This window comes from Neophocaena asiaeorientalis, unplaced genomic scaffold (genome assembly GCF_003031525.2).
Source record: "Neophocaena asiaeorientalis asiaeorientalis breed wild unplaced genomic scaffold, Neophocaena_asiaeorientalis_V1.1 scaffold648, whole genome shotgun sequence".
Lineage (NCBI taxonomy): Eukaryota > Metazoa > Chordata > Mammalia > Artiodactyla > Phocoenidae > Neophocaena > Neophocaena asiaeorientalis.
Genome location: NW_020172781.1, coordinates 3,403,151 through 3,424,485, shown reverse-complemented (window position 1 = coordinate 3,424,485; position 21,335 = coordinate 3,403,151). Strand labels below are relative to the sequence as shown.

Here is a 21,335-nt window from a genome sequence, read left to right as displayed (position 1 = left end):
AATTATCACAAACTAAACACAGCTGTGTAACCAGCACCCAGATCAAGAAGCAGAACATTTCCTGTACTCTAGCACCTCCACTCGAAAGCATGTTAAATTTCGAGGGCACTTGTCTTGCCTTAGTTTCATTCATTTAACAGATGTTTGTCCGAGAGCCTTCCCGTGCTAGATGTTTCTTTAGAGTCCTATTTTGTCATTACTTTTTCCTGTTGGGAATTCTATCTCAAACGCCCGGGGAGTGTCCAGTGGGCAGAGGTCATGTCAGCAGAATGCCTGGCTCGAGCAGATGCCCAGGAAGTAGATTTTATTGAGTAGATTTTATTTTATTAACCTCTGTGTAATCTTTGGTTTTAGATCTGCCAGAGGGAGCAGTGAAAGGCCTCTGCAAATTATTCTGCTTGACTCTGCATCGATACAGGCGAGTCCCAATCAAAGGCCCAGTGTCCAGAGCAGTTTGTGCAGAAATGTGATATAGGGTGGTGGTTAGAGCCCAGGCTTTGGAGCCAGACTACCTGGGTCCTGCACAAGTTACTGAACCTCTCTGTGCCTCCGTTTCCTCATCTGCAGAACAGGGATGATGCTTTTACCTACCTCATAGGTGGTTGTCAGTAAGAGTCAAGTTCTTGGAACGTTGCTTGCCACGTTGAGTGCTCAGTCTCTATGCTGGCACCGGTCATGTGTGTAAAAGCACTTGGCCTAGTTTGAGGCCTATAGTAAGTGTTCCCTAAAGGTAGATGTTGTGCTTACAGCCTTAAGGCTCATTTGCCCTTATTAGATGCTTCCAGAACTCTCAGATGAGGTAGATTTATCCAGTTACTTCCTAATCCCATCATCTATGACCCACTGGAATACAGTGCAGTTTAATCTTCCTGAGAAAGACCAGGCTTGGCCTAAGCCCCCACCCCTGCCCCGAGTCCACATGTTCACCTTCCCCTTCTTTCCTCCTCCTAGAGATGCAGCCTCACGCAGGGCTCTGCAGGCAGCAATCCAGCAGTTGGCTGAGGCCCAGCCAGAAGCCACTGCTAAGAACCTTCTGCACTCTCTGCAGTCTTCAGGCATTGGCTCCAAAGCAGGTGTCCCCAGGTAAGAGGTAAAGGTGGTGGCCCACTGGGGGTTGGTGGAGTCCTACTCGTGAGAAGCCGGTGCAGATGAGCAGGCGTGAACATGCCTGCCCCTTTCCTCTTTGCAACTCTGAGGGGTGCCGGCAGTCTGCCTTCTGAATGGACGGAGAAGCCAAGATGTCAGGCCCAGTGGAGAAACCACTTTCCTAAGGAACAGGGTTGGGAAACCAGTGGAAGTAAGGCCATTTTAAGGAGAAACCAAATGCCCACTAGGCACTGAATGGAGCAAACCATCCTTTTGATTTATAGTTGTGAGTGCTAAGAGGTGGGAGTTTGGCACTCCTTGTCCTGAGTTGTCACAGATGATTTGTGGGGAACAAGTTTCCAGTTCCAGTTAGGTCAGTGGAGAGTCTTGCATAGCAGGCAAGGCCTTGTGGTGAGCATTCGTCCTCAAGATGGAGGCTGCTGCTCTGACCTCATCCCTCCCCTCCCCTCCCCTCCCCTTTCAGTAAGAGCAGTGGCTCGGCTGCCTTGCTGGCCCTGTCCTGGACCTGCCTACTGGTGCGCATTGTCTTTCCCTCGAGAGCCAAGCGGCAAGGAGACATCTGGAGCAAACTGGTAGGTTCCCCGGGTCTTTGCAGTCGTGCCGGTCAGCTCTTTGCACAGAGTTGGGACATGTTTAAGCACCTTCTCTGGCCAGTGCTGTTAGTGCTGGGTGACCAGGCACTTTGAGTTACCCTGAGGTGTGTGACTTTGGTGGATGGGCATGAGTGCAGCATAATAACATTGGTCTGTTTATCAAATATCTTTGAGCTTTCCTGGGTCAGGCATGGTGCTAGGCCCTGGGAATACAGTGATGAGCAAGAGAAACATGGTCCCTGCCTTCATGGCATGTGAGGAAGACGTGACAGGCCAGAATGGGGAAGACAGGCAGAAAACAAGTAACCCAGAAAATACCAATTCTTTCCTCCCGTTCTATGCCTGCTCCTTCCACATTCCCTATCTTGCCTTTCAGCATGTCTGCTAACCAGAGACGGCCCAATAGGCTAGGTTGGGAGATTCTTTTGAATGTCTAGATATGCTTAGTGGAGGGCAAGAGGGATGGTCTTACGGTTTAACAAAAAAGGAGTCTGAGGATCTTGGTATGGATTTGACTCTTGGCCATGAGATTTGGCCAGATACCTAATTTCGGAGCCCATTTCCCATTGCTGCAAAAATGGGGAAAAGTACCACTCACCCATCCGCCTCAAAGAGTTGCCATGAAGATGGGCTCAAAAGAGGTGTGAAAGGGCTATAGAAACTTACAGAGGGCTGTGCAGGTAAATGAGGAGTGAGCACCTCTGCCTGACACAGCCAGCTTGTAAGACTTATTGAGGCCTCATCCCTGGGAGCTTATCCAGCATACTTCTGGGGATGACCATAGATATGCCATCAGCAGTTGATGGAAGGATAAGAACACTGAAACCTCACAGGTAGTGGATATGCTGGAAAAGCACCTTCAGAGTGTGGGTTCCATTGTTACCAAAAGGCCTTCTTGTAAGATGGTTTATCATGGGCTCCCTCACTAGCATGTCTCCAATGAATTCTTATAACCGTTATCCAAGGTAAGTCAGTGTGGGTTAGTGAGGGGGAGGGGTCAACCCGGAGTTGTGTTTATGGGACAGGATGCATCAGGAGCTTGAAACCGTGGTGGTGGTTTCTGTGTCTTGAATCTGGGTTTTTCCTTTGCTCATTGCTGATGTTGACTATACACATAGGAGTAGTTCATTCAGTCCCTTAAGTATTTGTTGAGGGCCCCCTGCGTGTCAGGTGCTGTTCGAGGAGCTGAGGCTGAAACGGGACAGGTGAGAGGACCTTACTTTCTCATAGCTTTCAGTTGTGGGGAGAGGGTGGACACAAACAGGTCCACACATAAATGACAAAGTGTAGAGTCGTGCAGCAGAAAAGCAGGCAGGAGGATAGAGAGAGTGGTTGGACGGTGATGGTGGGAGGAAGGCCTCTGGAGGAGGTACCATTTGAGCAGGGACCTGAAGGATATGAAAGAAAAAACCATGCCCAGATTATGGGTTAGAACGTTCCAGGAAGAAAGAACAGCAATATAGTTCTGAATGTGATATCAGCAAGCTTAAAAAGCTATTTTAATAATAATTTTTTAAAAAAGGTTCAGTATTCAACAGGTGTAGAATGATATACCAGTTTCCTTCCCACCCCTTCCCTAGCCATCTCGGTCCCCCTCTATTACTAGTTTCTTAGGTAGTAGAGGTATTCTCTGTGTATATGACTAAATAGACCTTTTTATACAAGTGGTAGCATACATACAAACTTTTTTCTTTCGCCTTGTGTTTTTTTCCTTAACTGGATTTAGATTTGTTCCAGAGTATTATATAGAGGTTCTTATTCTTTATGACTGTTTACTAATCCTTTGAGTGGATGTACCACGGTATATATATAACTAGTTCCCTGTTTATGACCACTTATGTTGTTATAGTCTTTTGTTATAAAAAAATTGTTGCCATGAATAACTTTGTACATCTGCCATTTTGTACACATGCAAATGGAATTTGGCAGACTTCTTAAGCATGCCTTTTTTCTCAGGGTGGCAGTCCACTGCTCACCAGTGACCTTGGGTGTTCATGACACATACAGTCTCTGTGAGGCTTTTTTTTTTTTTTTTTGCTGTACGCGGGCCTCTCACTGTTGTGGCCTCTCCCGTTGCGGGGAACAGGCTCCGGATGTGCAGGCTCAGCGGCCATGGCTCACGGGCCCAGCCGCTCCGAAGCATGTAGGATCTTCCTGGACCAGGGCACGAACCTGTGTCCCCTGCATCGGCAGGCGGACTCTCAACCACTGCGCCACCAGGGAAGCCCTGTGAGGCTTTTTAATTGAGCACCTATTAGGTGCTTCACTCTGGGTTGGATAGTGGGCCCCCCTGCAGGCAGGATCAGCATATCAGTGTTCACTTCTGTATCCACAGTGCCTAGCATAGTGCCTGCCACTTCATCAGCGTTCATTGCTTGTAGAATTAATGAAGGAATAGTCAAGGCAGATGAAGAAATATATGAAACAGAATGCTTAACCTTTTCCCACATGGCACTTAACCTTGCTGGAATTATGTATTCATTTGTGTGTTTATTTGTTTAGTATCTTTTTCTCCCTCTGGACTATGAGGTGCATGAAAGCAAGGACTGTGTCTGTCTTATTCTCCAGGTGTTTTCATTGTCTGACTCATAGTAGGTGCTCAACAAATACTTATTAACGAAGTGCTTGAGTGAACAGATGTAATTCCGGGACAGGGTTAAGTGGGGGTGGGGGCAGGGGGTGGAGGGAAGAGGATCTGGCTGGAATTGAGTGGGAGAGGCCTGGCGGAGATGACCTCAGGTTCTGGCGGGCCTGACGAAGGTCTTGGGCAGGCTATGAGGGCCATGGGATCTCCACTCCCATTTTACGTCTGGACCTGAACCTCCCTGTCCCTGCAGGTAGAGGTGCAGTGCCTGCTCCTGCTGGAGGTGCTAGGCGGCTCCCACAAGCACGCCGTGGATGGTGCTGTGAAGAAGCTCACCAAGCTATGGAAAGAGGTGACAGGAGGCAGCAGGGTGGCGGTCATTTCTTCTTCCCTACCACCTCCACTGCCGTCTGATACACCTGCTCTACCCGTTCCTCTTCAGAACCCGGGACTGGTGGAACAATACTTGTCAGCCATTCTCAGCCTAGAACCCAACCAGAACTATGCAGCCATGCTGGGGCTGCTGGTGCAGTTCTGCACGAGCCACAAGGAGATGGACGTGGTCAATCGGCACAAGGCAAGTGGACTCTATGGAGGGAAGGAGGGGGAGCTTGTTTTGCCCTGGTGGCCCCCAGCTGCTGGCCTTATCTGAAGTTTGTTGGTTTTCTCACCTGAGACCCCGGCCTTTCATGGTGATATATGAACTTTGAGGAGCTGGAAAGTTTCCCCTCCAGTTGTGGCTTGGGATGGATCCTGCCATAGTTAACGGGATGATGATTTGCCTGTTCATACAGTCATTTATTCACCCACACTGAGCATCTGCCTTGTGCCAAGCTCTGTGCCAGGTGTTGGGGATGCAGCAGTGCGTGAGGGACCTGTGATCCCTTCCCGGGCGGGACTGAATCTGAGGAGGCTGCTGTTAGACATATCGTCATCTCATTATCTCTGTGAGACACGCTGCAAAGGAAAAGCGCAAGAGGCTGTGATACTCTGGTTGGGACTTGTCTTAGGCTGTGGGTCAGGGAACACATCTCTAATGAAGGAACTTAAAGGGTGAATAGGCGTTAACAGGTCAAGAGGGGAGGAAGGGCATTTTGGGCAGAGAAAGCAGCGTGTGGGCAGGAATGTAGAGGAGGCAAAGTGCGGTTGGAGGGGCATGTGGGTGTCTGGGTGAAAGAGGGTAGCAGGTAGGCCTGTGAGCCATGCCAAGGACTTGGACTTGCTCCCAGGAGCCATGGAAAGCTGTGGAAGGCTTTTAGATGGGGAATGGAGTGATCACTGGGATCTTCATGCTTGACACCATGACATTTGGGGCACTGATTGGTATTTTTTAGAAGCAGTCCCACAAGAGGGATCTCAGAACGTCAGGGTCTAACCAGGTCTCTGTATTCCCTAGAGTGCCCTGCTGGATTTTTATATGAAGAACATCTTGATGAGCAAAGTAAAGCCTCAGAAGTATCTGTTGGTGAGTGTGAGGTGGCCCTTACTCACCTGGGCAAGCTAAATCCCATTTTAAATTCTGTGACTCAGAACCATCCTTTATTCTTGGTCTGTTCCCACGAAGGCTGGGTGCCTGACCCCTTTCTCTTTGTAGGATAACTGTGCCCCTCTGCTCCGATACATGTCCCACTCGGAGTTTAAGGATCTGATATTGCCCACCATACAGAAGTCCTTACTGAGGAGTCCAGAGAATGTTCTTGAAAGTAGGTTCCTGCCAAACAGGACGGTGGGAGGGAGGTGAAGTTGCCTGATAAGCCGGGTCCCCACTACTTGGCAGCAGGAAGTGCTTGCTGGGGGGGGAGATGTATTCACTGTTTACCTCATTGGGCCCTTGGGAGAGAGATCAGGGACCCTTTTGAGAGGATGTTGAAAGTAATGGGCCCTCTTGCTGGAAGAATGCACAAAAGTATACCCACTTAAAATACTGCATACATTTTTAGAGGTCTAAGAACCTTCTGGAAACCAGGTTAAGAACCTCTGCCCTAGACAGTTTGACCTTGGTGTGGAGGTGGCACTTGAAACCATAGGATATGAGAGTTGAGTCTCTGTCTCTTTTTATCTTGGTAAGAGGTGTGGGTGGAATGTCGGAGGGGCAGTTTTTTGCTGATTGGGATGGGGCAGTATATAGCTTTACAGCAGAGCTGTGGGACAAAGGTGTGACCACCATGTGACCATACAGAGATGAAGAGTGGTCATGTCCTGTGTGTCTACACAGCAGGCCTGAGCATTGGCTGGGGAGTCAGGCAGAAACGGGCATTTCCCCTGGAGGCCAACATGATGTGTGCTTTCTGTCCCCCTCAGCTATCTCCAGTCTGTTGGCATCAGTGACTCTCGATCTCAGCCATTATGCCCTGGACATCGTGAAAGGACTGGCTGGTGAGTGTCCCAACCCCTCTCCAGCCCCTGGAATGGCACCTTGGGTTTCGGTTGTACTTATCCCTATTGTACAAAAAGGGGTAGGAGACAGCTCAGTTTAGAAATAAACTACAGTTGTGTAGTTTCTTTCCTGAGATCCTTTATAATGAGAACACAGAGCCAGGATTGAAGAGTTGGGAGCAGGGAAGACAAAGATGAGAGCCTGGCTACCCAGCTCTCGGCAGCTTCTGAGCTGCGGCTCTCCGTGTCCAGGTCAGCTGAAGTCCAACAGCCCCCGCCTGATGGACGAAGCCGTGCTGGCGCTGCAGAACCTGGTCCGCCAGTGCAGTGACTCCTCGGCGATGGAAGCCCTGGCCCGGCACCTGTTTGCTATCCTCGGAGGTGGGCAAGTCCTTCCCGGGCATGCGGATGGCCAAGGTGTGGCCTCTGGCATTCCTTGGGTACCGGGACCTGTTGGGGGCTTGGTGCTCTGAGTTTGCTTGTGTCAAGAATGAACAGAAGCACGTGCAGATCAGTGTGGATGGGGGTGATCTCAGTTTTAAGCATAGGCATTATCGTTTGCATAGGGGGAAAAAATAGAGGGAAATACACCAAAATGTTAATAATATTTTAGGTCGTGGGAACATGGGTGATTTTTAGATGTTGCTTTTATATTTTTTCTATTTGTCTCATTTTCTGCAAGAACATATTATTTATTTCTTTAGTTAGAAAAAAAAAAAAAAGCCAGTACATGTGATGTTAAGCCCAGCTACATGATAGAAAGGCTGCTTCTGGAATCAGAAACTGTATCTTGATGTCACACACATGACTACCTTATTCACCCCCTTGGGAAATGTGGCAGATGTGAATTTTGAATCTTTGCTATCTCTCCTCTCAGGCTCGGAAGGAAAACTAACTATTGTAGCCCAGAAGATGAGCGTCCTCTCAGGTACAGAATTTCTCCACGGGTAGTAGGAAGTGTAGTAGTGGTAGTGTAACGTAACTGTTAGGTAAGGTGAGTCCGTTGGATCTTGACACCTCTGACAGTTTTGGACATCCCAGTCTGGCTTCCGTAAAAGGCAGGACGTCTGATGGGGGATTGAGTAGGGGGTCAGTCATGGCCAGAGGAGAGGCATGGCTGCTGGGGAGGTGGGCAGTGACAGGAGGACTGGTGTGTTGGCAGTTTTGTGCTGATGAGGGGCTGAGCAGGGAATCCCCTGCCTTCCAGGGATCGGGAGTGTCAGTCATCACGTGGTGGCCGGGCCTTCCAGTCAAGTCCTGAGTGGGACCGTGGCTGAGCTGTTCATCCCCTTCCTCCAGCAAGAAGGTAATTGTGCACCATGGTGAGGGTGCAGCCTGGACCCATCCTTGACCCCCGGTTTTCACAGTTGGAGCCTGCCATGAACCCCTTCTGAGGGCCCTGCTTCCTCTCCCTGAAGCATCACTGCTTCCTCTCCCTTTACTCCTACTTGCTTTCGCATGCAACTGGCAGTGATGTGATGTGGGTCTAAGACATAGGGCTGACAGGACTTCTGCTTCTTGCCCTAGTTCACGAAGGCACCTTGGTGCACGCCACCTCTGTCCTGGCTCTCTGGTGTAACCGGTTCTCCACAGAAGTGCCCAAGAAGCTCACTGAATGGTTCAAGAAAGCCTTCAGCCTTAAAACCTCCACCTCTGCAGTGAGGCACGCCTATCTGCAGTGCATGTTGGTCTGCTTCCGAGGTGAGATGCTTCCCTCACAGAGGTGATCGAGGTGATCTTCAGGGCGTCATCAGGCTTTCCCTTTTGGTCCAGCTTTTTTTGCATCATTTCTTCCTGAGCCACTGGGAGCATCTAGCTTAGTCATCCATAAAGCCTAGAATCAGAGCCCAGTCTTCACAACAGATTCTGGCTTCTCCTCCTTATCAGACCTTCAGAATACAAAGCTTTATTCAGAGGGGAACCACAACCAGAACCTGTCACTCTGTTTTCTGAAATCATGGAGAAATGATTCTGATAAGACTGATTTATAAGGTGTAAATTATATAATCTTTACACTGGACCTATTAGAAACAACAACTGCCCTCGCTTCAGTGCTAACAAACCTGTCATTTGGGCCTGAGCATCTACCTCCTTCCCCAGCACAGCGAGGGGAAACTTCAAATCTGTAGGAGCTTGATCCCCAAGGTAAAAATCTCTAATACTGATGTCCACCTCTGAGATGGGCTCATATTTCACTTCAAGTTTAAACTTATGATGACTGGGTTTAAAAAAATGTTTAGGAGACTCCAGAGCTGCCCCTAGAGAGGTGACCCCCTTCTGTACAGTGTCTGTACTTGTGTATCAGTTTGCAGTTTTGCTGCACTGATTGAACTTGATTTTAGATTGAGTTCTAAATAGCCAAGTCTTGGTTTAACCTAGTCTCCTTAGCTTGAGTTGGTTCTGCTTAATACTTTAAAAACAATCATAAAATAAACCTTTAAAATATACATTTCTTGGATTCAAATCCATGGCATCATCCAAATGAAATACTTGTTTCACTGTGAAATACTCTATATACCAATTTAGTAATTAAGAAAACATGGGTTGGGACTTCCCTGGTGGTTCAGTAGTTAAGACGCCATGCTCCCAACGCAGGGGGCCCGGATTTGATCCCTGATCGAGGAACTAAGATCCCACATACTGCAACTAAGCCTGTGCACCGCAATGAAGACCCAGTGCAGCCTAAATAAATTTGTCCCCTGCATCGGCAGGCGGACTCTCAACCAGTGTGCCACTAGGGAAGCCCTCTACTGTTTTTTTTTTGAACAGAGTTTAGTTTATAGGTCAGCAGATTGGTTCTGGTTTTGGGATTTGGGTCTGGAGGTTGTCTGGTGTGGGAGAAGAGCCCCAGAGAGAAATTAGTCAACTTGAGGTTTGCCCCGGCTCTCCCTCAACCAGCTGTGTGGCCTTGGGCAACTCACTTCACCTCTCTTGGTCTGTTTCCTTATCCATCAAGTGAATACCTGGACTATTGGACTAGTAAGGACCCTTCTAGCTCTAGCTTTATGGTTGTAGAGTTTGATATAAGTCCTAGATTTTAATTCCACTTACTTGAGATATTTGAAAGGTAACTGAAGGGTGTTAACCATTCAGACATGGGTGAATAACTCCTTTCTCAAGTAATCTTGCCTCCTTGCGATTGGGGTGTTCTGTAAGGTGCTGGTCCTATCTCCACAGGTGACACACTGTTGCAGGCCCTGGACTTGTTGCCCTTGCTCATCCAGACAGTGGAGAAGGCAGCCTCCCAAAGCACTCAGGTTCCCGTAGTCACCGAAGGGGTCGCTGCTGCCTTGCTGCTCTCAAAGCTTTCGATGGCTGACTCACAGGCTGGTAAGAGTCCAGAGATGTCCAGGATGCTAGCAGACAAGGGCCTCTTTCAGAGTCCTTGGGAGGAGTGCCTTGATATTTAGGATTTTACAGGATTAGCTTGTCCACTTACCGCACTGGGCAGTCGTAGGGCCACTTGTCACCTGCAGGGATGAATTTTATCTACAAGCCCCTGTCCTGGAGCATTGGAGCAACAGGGCAAAGGAGGACAGTGACAGAGTCCCCTGGCTGCACTCTCGCTGCACAGTGCAACGCTGAGGCTCATCCCTGCAGATGATAAGTGGGACGTTGTTTTTAGTTGGTTATACATTTATAGGGTATAACGTTAAAAGCTTCCCCTTAGCCATCCTGTCTTCCAGCCACTAAGTTTCGTGTCTAGAGATGATCAATGTGTAATTGCCGAAACATGCTGGGTGACATACTATACGTGCCATATTGCGTACTGAACACATCTTGGAAAAGATTCCAAAATCAGTACAACAAAAAGAGCTTTCCTTTTTTTGTGGCTACACGGTATTCTGTGTTTGTTTAGTCTACATCCTACTCTGCATGGGGACATAGCTGAACTTATTCCTGTGGTTAGAAATGGAGTTCAGCTCTTTTCATATATATTATTGTGTGCCATCTGACTATATACCAAGGCACTGGGCTACTTCTGTGGCGGGGAGGCAGAACATGACCCTGTTTCAGCAAATTTTAAGCTGCTTTACTGGGAGAGAGGATATGCAAAAGTTATCTGTTGTTTAAGGCACATTAAATGTGGCATAAGAGCAGTTTTAAAGGAGGGATTTCTTTTAGTTTAGGGGTTGGGTGTCAGGAAAAGCTTCATGAAGAAGGGAGCATTTGAACTAGGGCCCTGAGGGCTAGAAGGGTTTTCACTAGCTGGCCCAGTGTGAGTTCAAATGAGGGAAGAGCGGGGAAAGCACCACATGTGGACCTCAAGTAGTTCAGCCTGGCACCTGGAACAGGTGGGAATTCCAGGTGGGAAGCAGCTCATCTGGGCTCCTGTGGGCTACAGAGAACCACCAAAGCTTTTCCTATAGGCAATGCCACCAGAAGAACCGGTTAGTTCTCGGAACCGGAGGACAGTGAGCCTGGGAGTGACCCGCCCCCGCTGAGGGAGAACTCCTGCCTGCTGCAACAGTGGAGAGTCTGTCAGCAAAGCCAGCCCCCGCAGCTTCAGCATGGTGGGGACTAGCCCTGGCATGTGGGGGGCTGTGTGGTAGAGTGACCTTTTGTTTCTTGCAGAGGCCAAACTGAGCAGTTTCTGGCAGCTAATTTTGGATGAGAAGAAGCAGGTTTTCACTTCTGACAAATTCCTGCTCATGGCTTCAGAGGATGGTGAGTCACTACCCCCTTAGTTGAAGTCGAGTTTGGGGCTGAGTCTCTGGTGGGTCTTCAGAGAGGATCCTTCCCTGACTGCCTGTTGTTTTGACCAGACAGCTCAGCAAAAACCTGGAGCAGAGTGATCTGGCCAACAGCTCAGCTTTTGTGGGAATGAATGTACTCCTGTGGGATGTGGAAGGCTAGGGAAATTGGAGGGAAGTGGGAGATTTGTGGAGACAGCACTCTAATAGTTGTGGAGCTGTGATATTAGGTGTAATTATAGTTGACTGGGTAATTGGTGCTGTCGTAGAGGTTTTCGTGCACTGAGAGGCAGCTGAGAAGCTCTGGCGAAGTGTGGCTGGCTCCACCCACACCAGGAGATAGAAGAACTACTGGTTTCTATCTTGGCAGAGAAGGAACAGTTGATCTTTAAATGTACGTTTAAAATTCTAGGTTGCCTTAGAAGTATCTGCTGCTAATTGGTGATTGGAAAAGCCTTTTGACTGACAAATCACAACATTCTCTTAATGAGCTACACCTGTTAGTCACTTCCTGCTGTTTAAAAAATGTTTAGCTAATTTTTGAATAGGAGATATATTCACATAATACAAAAAAAAAAAAAAAAGACCCAAGAGAGCCTACACTGAAAGTTATACCCTTGCTTTGATCTCTAGCCATACAGTCAGTGTCCCTGGCCGTGGAGAACCAATTTTATCAGCTTCTTGTGTATCTTTGATATTTTATATTTATACCAATAAATAACCTTATGTATCAGTTCTCTGCCTTTTTTACACAAGTGTTAATATTCCTACTGTATGCATTGTGCTGTCTAGATTTGGAAATAATTTCACGTCAGTATATAATGAGCGCTCTCATTCTTTTTTAGAACTGCATAGTAATTAAAAAAAATTGTTTTATTGACGTATAGTTGGATTTACAATGTGTTAATTTCTACTGTACAGCAAAGTGATTCAGTTACACGTATATATACATTCTTTTTCATGTTCTGTTATGGTTTATCACAGGATATTGAATATACTTTTGCTTGTTCCAAAATACACGTGTGCCTATGGAGAACAATATGGAGGTTCCTTAAAAAACTAAAAATAGAACTACCACACGACCCAGCAATCCCACTACTGGGCATATACCCTGAGAAAACCATAATTCAAAAAGAGTCATGTACCACAATGTTCATTGCAGCTCTGTTTACAATAGCCAGGACATGGAAGCAACCTAAGTGTCCATCGACAGATGAATGGATAAAGAAGATGTGGCACATTATATACAATGGAATGTTACTCAGCCATAACCAGAAACGAAATTGAGTTATTTGTAGTGAGGTAGATGGACCTAGAGTCTGTCATACGGAGTAAAGTAAGTCAGGCAGAGAAAAACAAATACCGTATGCTAACCATATATATGGAATCTAAAAAAAAAAAAAAAGGTTCTGAAGAACCTAGGGGCAGGACAAGAATAAAGGCGCAGATGTAGAGAATGGACTTGAGGAAGTGGGGAGGGGGAAGGGTAAGCTGGGACAAAGTGAGAGAGTGGCATGGACTTAATATACACTACCAAATGTAAAATAGATAGCTAGTGGGAGGCAGCCGCATAGCACAGGGAGATCAGCTTGGTGCTTTGTGACCACCTAGAGCAGTGGGATAGGGAGTGTGGGAGGAGACGCAAGAGGGAGGAGATACGGGGATATATATATATGTACAGCTGATTCACTTTGTTATAAAGCAGAAACTAGTGCACCATTGTAAAGAAATTATACTCCAATAAAGATGTTAAAAAAAGAACACACGTGTGTAGTTAGCAAAAAAGAAAATTCATTAGATACATGTATATGTATAACTGAATCACTTTGCTGTACACCTGAAACTAACACAACATTGTTAATCAGCTATACTCCAATATAAAATAAAAAATTCTAGTGAACTGTAACTTTCCCTTTACATTTTGGTGTTCATTTTCCAGCTCTTCCCAGTCCTTTCTGGATGTGTTCTCTATTTTAAAAACACTTGTGCTGTTTCTGTCCCCCCGCCAGCCCTCTGTACCGTGCTGCATCTGACAGAGAGACTCTTCCTTGACCATCCGCACAGACTCACAGGCAACAAAGTGCAGTACGTGGGGCTCGTTTACTTTTCCCCTTTGGCCAAATGACACAAACCCTGACAGGAGCCTGAGACGTGGCGGTGTGTGAGGGGTGGAAGGCTGGCTGTGGAGAGCCCCACACCTGGCCTTACCCCAGGACGCCCTGTCCCTCTGCTGCAGGCAGTACCACCGGGCTCTGGTGGCGGTGCTCCTGAGCCGCACCTGGCACGTGCGCAGGCAGGCCCAGCAGACGGTTCGGAAGCTGCTCTCTGCTCTCGGGGGCTTCAAGCTGGCCTACGGACTCCTGGAGGAGCTGAAGACTGTCCTCAGTTCTCACAAGGTCAGGGCATCTGGGCTGCAGAACTGGGGCTCTCAGACCCCCTTAGCTGACCCTGCTTATGCTGTGGGATTTTAACTAGACTGCTCCTGGGCTGTTCTCACTCACTCAGACTCTTCTCACTCACTCAGACTCTGTGTGATGCCAGAATCTTCTGCCCTGGAGTTTGGGTAACACCTTGTTTCATATAATTCCTTTTCCTTTTCAGATGCTTTTCTTTCTTCCCATGTTTTATGACATGTAGCTCAACCTTTTTATTCTTGAGTAATGGAAAAACACTTCTTTTTTTTTTTTTTTTTTTTTTTTTTTTTTTTCTTGCGGTACGCGGAGCTCTCACTGCTGTGGTCTCTCCCGTTGCGGAGCACAGGCTCCGGACGCGCAGGCTCAGCGGCCATGGCTCACGGTCCCAGCCGCTCCGCGTCATGTGGGATCCTCCCGGACCGGGGTACGAGCCCGCGTCCCTTGCATCGGCAGGCGGACTCTCACCACTGCGCCACTAGGGAAGCCTGAAAAACACTTCATTTTTAAAGCACTTTATAATTTTTAAAGTGTTTTCTACCCATTGTCCCTTTCAGTTTTTTCACAATGCCTTTAAAGGGCTGACAGGCTTACTATGCTTATTTTGTATGAGTTGTCCAGGGTTCCGGTAGCTGAAATGACTTGCTCAGGGTCCCCCAGCCAGTGGGTGGCAGAACTGGGAGTTGACCCGCAAGACCCGGCTCCTAGTTTCAGTGCTCTTTGTGCCCTGTTTCACTGCTTCCCTCCTTCCCTAAGCCTGCTTGAGGGGTGTGGTCCAGTGACAGACTTGCAGTCTCAGGGTAGGTCCCCTGGACCAGTGTCTGTTGCCTTCTTTTCCCCTGTGGGCTGTTTTAGGTGCTTCCTTCCAGGCCCATCTCATAACCTGTGGGTCCCAGTGCCAGGCACTGGGTGTCAGTATCCACACCAGCAGGGAGCCCAGAGAACAACATGAATGAGAGGCAGCTGCCTCCCTGGCATCTTCATCTCCTGTGTGCCAGGCCTGCACAGGGCTCTGAGCAGTTGGGCTCATGTGTTGTCTCCCCACAGGTGCTGCCCTTAGAGGCTCTTGTGACCGATGCTGGGGAGGTGACTGAGGCGGGCAAGGCCTACGTGCCTCCGCGGGTCCTGCAGGAGGCTCTGTGCATCATCTCTGGGGTGCCGGGGCTGGAAGATGATGTCACCAACACGGAACAGCTGGCCCAGGAGATGCTGATCATCTCCCACCACCCGTCCTTAGGTGCGTGCCTGGGGCGGGTATTGGAGGGGCGGGGACTGTGTTGTAGGAGCAGGCCGGGCAGAAGGCCTCAAAGAGCTCCCCTTCCCTTCAGTGGCTGTGCAATCTGGCCTGTGGCCAGCACTTCTTGCCAGGATGAAGATCGATCCGGAAGCCTTCATTACCAGGCACCTGGATCAGATCATTCCCAGGATCACCACACAGAGCCCCCTGAACCAGGTAATTGGCGTGTGAGCTGGTTCTGGTCTCAGGTCAGAGTCCAGACAGGGGAGATTCAGAGAAACAGGTGAAGGTGTGATGAAAAGTGGGTTGAACCCTTGGGTTTCATGTGGCAGAAAATGTAAACTAGTTTGAGCACAAGAGGGAACTTGCTTGTTCCCTCATCTAACTGGTGAGACCCAGGATGTGACTGGACAGGGACTCAGGTGTCTTCAGGACCTTGTAGGTGGTGTATCTCTTGCTCTCTGTCCATCTCTCTGTCTCATCCATCTGTGTCCCATCTCTGCTTTCCACGGTATGGGCTCCATTCTCAGTCTCCCCTTTTTAGTAGCAGGATAGCTATTCCAGGCTTCTTGTCCCCCATCAGCTCCAGTGGGAAAAGCTTGCGTTTTTCCAGTCATTTCAGCTGTCATGGGGTCTTACTGCCCTGCTTGACCTGACTTGGGTCTTGTGCTTATCCTGAGGCCCATCCTGGTCTGGGTCATGTGCCCACCTCTGGAGAGGGTGGGGTCAGCTCCACCTGAACCACGGAGATTGAGATTGGGAGAGGAATGTGTCCCCCAAATCAGGGTGCTAGTACCAGGTAGGTACAGCTCGCTGAGAAGGCAGGCACACACTATGGTTGTCCACTCCAGTAGGCAGTGCTCAGAAAGAGCAGGCAGTGGCAAGAAGAAGGGGAGCCAATTGCCTGGGGCATTTAGGCCTGGCAGGACCCCTCTCCAGTGCCAGCTGTGGTGCTCACTGACCGTGTCTATGTTTGTCTGGCAGTCTTCCATGAATGCCATGGGCTCCCTCTCCATCCTGTCCCCAGACCGGGTCCTCCCTCAGCTCATCAGCACCATCACCGCTTCCGTGCAGAACCCAGCGCTGTGCCAGGTGACACGGGAGGAGTTTGCTATTATGCAGACCCCTGCCGGGGAGCTGTACGACAAATCCATCATCCAGAGGTGAGCCCCCACTCATGGGCTCAATAGCCCCAAGACTTAGTTTTCTTTTTTTTCTCTTTCCTTTTTTTTTTTAATTAATTAATTAATTTGGCTGCGTCGGGTCTTAGTTGCAGCACGCGGGATCTTTCGTGGCAGCATGTGGGATCTTTCCCTGCGGCACGCGCCCTCTTGGTTGCCGCTCACGGGCTTCTCTCTAGCTGTGACACGTGGGCTCTAGAGCGCGCGGGCTCAGTAGTTGTGGTGCTTGGGCTCAGTTGCCCCGTGGCATGTGAGATCTTAGTTCCCCAACCAGGGATTGAATTTGCGTCCCCTGCATTGGAAGGTGGATTCTTAACCACTGGACCACCAGAGAAGTGCCTGTCAGATGGAGACTATGTGTCCTTTGTACGGTCTTGTGAGGAGTAAATGAAACAATGTATCTGTTGATTGGAGGAGTGCTTGCTGTGTTTTAGGCACAGTACTTAGGCCTGGGATACAAGAGCATGTAGAGTATCCAGCACTTTCCTGGTGCATATGACTTAAAAACTAGCTGGGGTTTTATGGCTGGTGGGAGGCTGAAGGGCCTGGTGGCTGTTCTGAACCTGGCTGATCACCTGCTCTGGTGTTTCAGTGCCCAGCAGGACAGCATAAAAAAGGCCAACATGAAGCGAGAGAACAAAGCTTACTCCTTCAAGGAGCAGATCATCGAGCTGGAGCTGAAGGAGGTGGGTACATGGAGGCCTCATACACGGGGTGGCCTCAGGCGGGTCTCTTGGGTCATCCTGACCCATGGCACACTCCTCCGACCTCCCCACTGATCCTGGGTCCTCCTGCCACACTCTTTATCTGCCCTTTCTCAGGTAGCTTTCTCTACGCCCAACTCAAGGAAAACAAATCTTTCTCTCTGCTGGCAGTAGTTCATGTATTTCCTCTGCTAAGTGGTGTTGCTTGATTCCATGCCTGTCCCCACAGCTCCTGGAAGGCCGGGACCTATCTGTCCTCTTGATAGTAGGCATAGGGCCTGGCACAGTGTAGCCGCTGGGGCATCGTGGTTTATCGCTCTATTCGGCAGTGACAGAACTGGTTCTGACAGGAGCAAAGCACACAGGGCTCTTTCCTGTCTCAGAGCCTTTGTTTGCTCCTCCCTCGGTTTTTTGTTTTTTGTTTTTTGTCCTCCCTCAGTCTTTACAAGGCTGGGTTCTTCTTGTCTTTCACGTCTCTGCCCACATATCCCCTTCGCGGAGAGGTGACCCCTCTGCCCACCCTATCCAGAGTAGACCCCGTGCCTCTTCTCATTTGCTATGCATCATATTTATTCCTTTCATAACATTGGTCATGATCTGAAGTCACCTTGTTTATGTATCTGTTTCCCTGTTCGTGGTCTACCTGCACCCACTAGATTGTCAGCTCTGTGAGGATAGAGACTTGGTCTTGTTCTCACGGTCTCCCCAGCATCTAGAACAGTGCCTGGCACCATGTAGGTGCTAAGTAAAGACTTATCAAATGAATGAGTGCTCTCGGTCTTTGCAGGGCTTTAGCTTATACTGGAAGAGAGTGTCTGTAGGGCGGGCTGGCAGGAGGGGAGGCTGAAGCTGCATGGCTACCAGAATACCCTTTTCAGCACCTTTTCTCTAACGTATAAAGGCCCTTCTTGTGTTTGTTAGTAGAGAATCCAGCAAGAAATCCCCTCTCTACTGCTCTCTCTGTTCTGTAGAAGCCAGGTGGCTGTGGACTTGTGGGAGTGGGGAGGCCACATGGCAGGTTGGGGGGCCAGGTCACAGACATAGAGCTGTCCTGGTGCTGACTGGGGAGCTGAGCGTGCCCTGCTTGGTGGGAGGGAGGGAGTTCCCTTCCCTGGAGATGGATTTGCTTTGCTTGTTCCCTTCAGGAGATAAAGAAGAAGAAAGGCATAAAAGAGGAGGTGCAGCTGACCAGCAAACAGAAGGAGATGCTGCAGGCCCAGCTGGACAAGGAGGCGCAGATCCGGAGGCGGCTGCAGGAGGTAAGCAGTCGCTGCCACCACACGCCTGTGCCACGAGAGTGCTGGGCCGCCTGCTCCTCACTGTCCTGGGGCAGGGCCCCGCTGACTAGCCTTCTGGGGTGACTCTGCTTACAGCTGGACAATGAGCTGGAGGCGGCGCTAGGACTGCTGGACACCATCCTGGCCAAGAACCCGTCCGGCCTGACCCAGTACATCCCTGTCCTGGTCGACTCTTTCCTGCCCTTGTTGAAATCTCCCCTCGCTGCTCCCAGGATCAAGAACCCTTTCCTGTCCTTAGCTGCCTGTGTCATGACCCCTAGGCTCAAGACTTTGGGTTAGTCCTCGTTGGCTGGCTGGCTGTGGGCATGACCCCGGGGCAGGATGGGGGTGGACAGAGATGCCCCCGAGTGCTCGTGGGGAGGCACGCCGTGACCTAGGCTACTGACTTGTTTTCCTACGGATACAGCCTCAGGCATCTCAAGCAGCGTATCCTTGGGAGCACACAGTGCCGCCTCCTCTCTCCCGTTTTATGTCTGCTGAGTCTTCATTCTGAGGGCCAACTTTTAGATGCTAGTCGGTGATCTTTCTGTAGCAGTGTGTTTTTTTTTAATAAATTTATCTTATTTATTTATTTATTTTTGGCTGCGTTGGGTCTTCGTTGCTGTGCGCGGGCTTTCTCTAGTTGTGGCGAGTGGGGGCTACTCTTCTTTGCGGTGCGCAGGCTTCTCATTGCAGTGTTTTCTCTTGTTGCAGAGCAAGGGCTCCAGACGCGCGGGCTTCAGTAGTTGTGATGCGTGGGCTTATTTGCTCCGCGGCATGTGGGATCTCCCTAGACCAGGGCTCGAACCCCTGTCCCCTGCATTGGCAGGAGGATTTTTAACCACTGCGCCACCAGGGAAGCCCTGTAGCAGTTTGAAATTCAGTGGCAGATGGTTTGGTGCCACGTGGCCTGTCTGTGTAGCCCAGAGCTCCTGAGCAGCCACATGACCAGAGGTCTCTGTGGCCTTTAGCTTCCTGTTGGCTGTGGAGAAACAAAGGCCAAGTGGGGTGGCTGGGAATTGTGGAGGCCTCGCTTTATGGGTTGTTTAATGACCTTGAGGGTGAACATACCTTGAGCCTGAGGGGTATGTTCCCTTCAGGGTGAGGCTGGAGTCAGGCAGTACACATAGAACCTGCTGGAAGTGTTACCTGGCTGGCTGTGCTGTTGCATGGAAGGTGGGAGGACCACATGGATAGAACTGAATAACTCCCAACTGAATAACCCTTGGGTGGCTCATGCCTCCTCTCAGTGCACTTTTAATTCCTGAGTGTCAGAAGGGTATCTCCTTGCCGGCCTGCCTACCCTTTGGCACCGTCCTGGAGATGAAATGAGAAATTAGGTGGAGGATACTTAGGCAGAGCAGAATTGATTACTATTAAGTCAGAGGGACATGGCATCTCTGCCCTGGGTCCCTGGTTTGCACCTGGGCCAGATTCTGTGTCTTTGCGAGGGTCATCCCCTGCTGGGTCCCTTCTCTTGGACACAGGAACTTTGGTGAGCCACGTGACTCTGCGCCTGCTGAAGCCAGAATGTGCCCTGGATAAGTCATGGTGCCAGGAAGAGCTGTCGGTGGCCGTGAAGAGGGCGGTGACCCTGCTGCACAGTCACACCATCACCAGCAGGGCAGGCAAGGGAGAACCAGGTAAGGGACAGGACGGACAAAGGGCACGAGGCGGTGTGAACCGTGCAGGGATTGCACGAGCTATGGCGCCCCGTACCCTGGGGCTTCCTGAGGCTGTAGCCTCCAGTGAGTCTCTTCCCTCCCTGGCCTTGATTTCCTCATCTGAAAAAGGGGGGATGGACGATTTTTTTTTTTTTTTTTTTTTTTTTTTTTTGCGGTACGCAGTCCTCTCACTGCTGTGGCCTCTCCCGCCGCGGAGCACAGGCTCAGGACGCTCAGGCTCAGCGGCCATGGCTTACGGGCCCAGCTGCTCCGCGGCATGTGGGATCTTCCCGGACCGGGGCACGAACCCGCGTCCCCCGCATCGGCAGGCAGACTCTCAACCACTGCGCCACCAGGGAAGCCCAAGGATGGACGATTTTTGAGTCTGGTCCCTGGTATTTGAGTCACTGTGACCCCCACTGAGGGTTTAGTTCTTGCCATTCTGGAAGCTGCTTGTCTGTTTTAACTCTCACATTGTGGAACTGGGCAGTGTCTGGGGTAGGAGCAGGATTGGCTTTAGAACTGGGCTACTGCCTGTCATCCCTCTTGTCATGCCACATGCTTCAGGGTGTCAGGGCCTCCAGCCTTCCCCCCACCCACTTGCCCTGAGGATGGACACGGAGGCAGCCGTGCTCGGGGTCCTGCCCAACCTACAGGATCCATCTGCTTCTTGCTCTCACAGACGCCACGCCCCTGTCCGCGCCAGCCTTCTGCTTAGTCTTCCCGTTTCTGAAGATGGTGCTGACCGAGATGCCCCACCACAGCAAGGAGGAGGAGGAGCGCGTGGCCCAGATTCTTCAGATCCTCACCGTCCACGCCCAGCTGAGGGCCTCACCCAGCAGCCCGCCAGGGCGTGTGGACGAGGTTGGCCCGGGGAGCTCGGCTCCCTCTCGGCTTGAGGGCGTTGGGGAGGCAGGGGCTTCCGACGCTTCCCATGAACAATTCTGGGGGGGAGGTCGTGCAGCATATCCATATACCTATAGCAGAAACCATTGGTGAGGAGAACCCAAATGTTCTATTCAGTGTGGTTGTCAAGACCTCACAGAAGCTTATGGGTCTCTTGTGTCTGATAGTTTCTGACCCAAAGAAGTTGAAGGATTTTGTATTAATTTATTGTTTTGTTTCTAACTCAGAAGATAGTTCTGATCACTCTCTCTCCCTTTGACTTGCTTATGATTGTGAGACTGGAGCCCATTCATTGAGGAGTTTTCTTTTTAATAGATTATGTTCTAAAAATTTGCCAAAGTAATGCATGTGTAAAATTCCAACAGTACAGAAGCAAAAAGAGAAATGCCACTCCCTAGAGGTAACTGTTGCTAACAGTTTGGCCTATACCCTTGTGGACTTTTTTTTTTTTAAGCACATTCAAAACTCATACCCACAAACACAGTAAAGCAAAAATGGACTGCACTGCTTCTTTCATGGGACGATATTCTGTGGGTCTTCTCCGGTGTCCGGATCCATGTGATCCACGTCACATGGATCTAATTTTACAGGCTGCATGGGG

The 21,335-nt window shown here is 49.8% G+C and overlaps 1 protein-coding gene across 1 annotated transcript in view; it reads left to right on the top strand.

Moving 5' to 3' along the window:
- Positions 1-21,335, top strand: part of GCN1 (GCN1 activator of EIF2AK4) — a 56,458-nt gene that overhangs the window by 7,754 nt on the left and 27,369 nt on the right. Inside the window, exons 3-26 of the mRNA XM_024741379.1 lie at positions 355-418; positions 952-1,083; positions 1,571-1,679; positions 4,538-4,636; positions 4,727-4,861; positions 5,681-5,749; positions 5,879-5,987; positions 6,586-6,660; positions 6,913-7,041; positions 7,538-7,588; positions 7,868-7,966; positions 8,188-8,361; positions 9,838-9,990; positions 11,236-11,328; positions 13,364-13,439; positions 13,591-13,750; positions 14,813-15,002; positions 15,094-15,218; positions 15,987-16,165; positions 16,776-16,869; positions 18,033-18,146; positions 18,261-18,459; positions 19,652-19,807; positions 20,511-20,692. Coding sequence (XP_024597147.1) covers positions 355-418; positions 952-1,083; positions 1,571-1,679; positions 4,538-4,636; positions 4,727-4,861; positions 5,681-5,749; positions 5,879-5,987; positions 6,586-6,660; positions 6,913-7,041; positions 7,538-7,588; positions 7,868-7,966; positions 8,188-8,361; positions 9,838-9,990; positions 11,236-11,328; positions 13,364-13,439; positions 13,591-13,750; positions 14,813-15,002; positions 15,094-15,218; positions 15,987-16,165; positions 16,776-16,869; positions 18,033-18,146; positions 18,261-18,459; positions 19,652-19,807; positions 20,511-20,692 — 2,966 coding nt within the window. The remainder of the gene's footprint in view (positions 1-354; positions 419-951; positions 1,084-1,570; positions 1,680-4,537; positions 4,637-4,726; positions 4,862-5,680; positions 5,750-5,878; positions 5,988-6,585; positions 6,661-6,912; positions 7,042-7,537; positions 7,589-7,867; positions 7,967-8,187; positions 8,362-9,837; positions 9,991-11,235; positions 11,329-13,363; positions 13,440-13,590; positions 13,751-14,812; positions 15,003-15,093; positions 15,219-15,986; positions 16,166-16,775; positions 16,870-18,032; positions 18,147-18,260; positions 18,460-19,651; positions 19,808-20,510; positions 20,693-21,335) is intronic.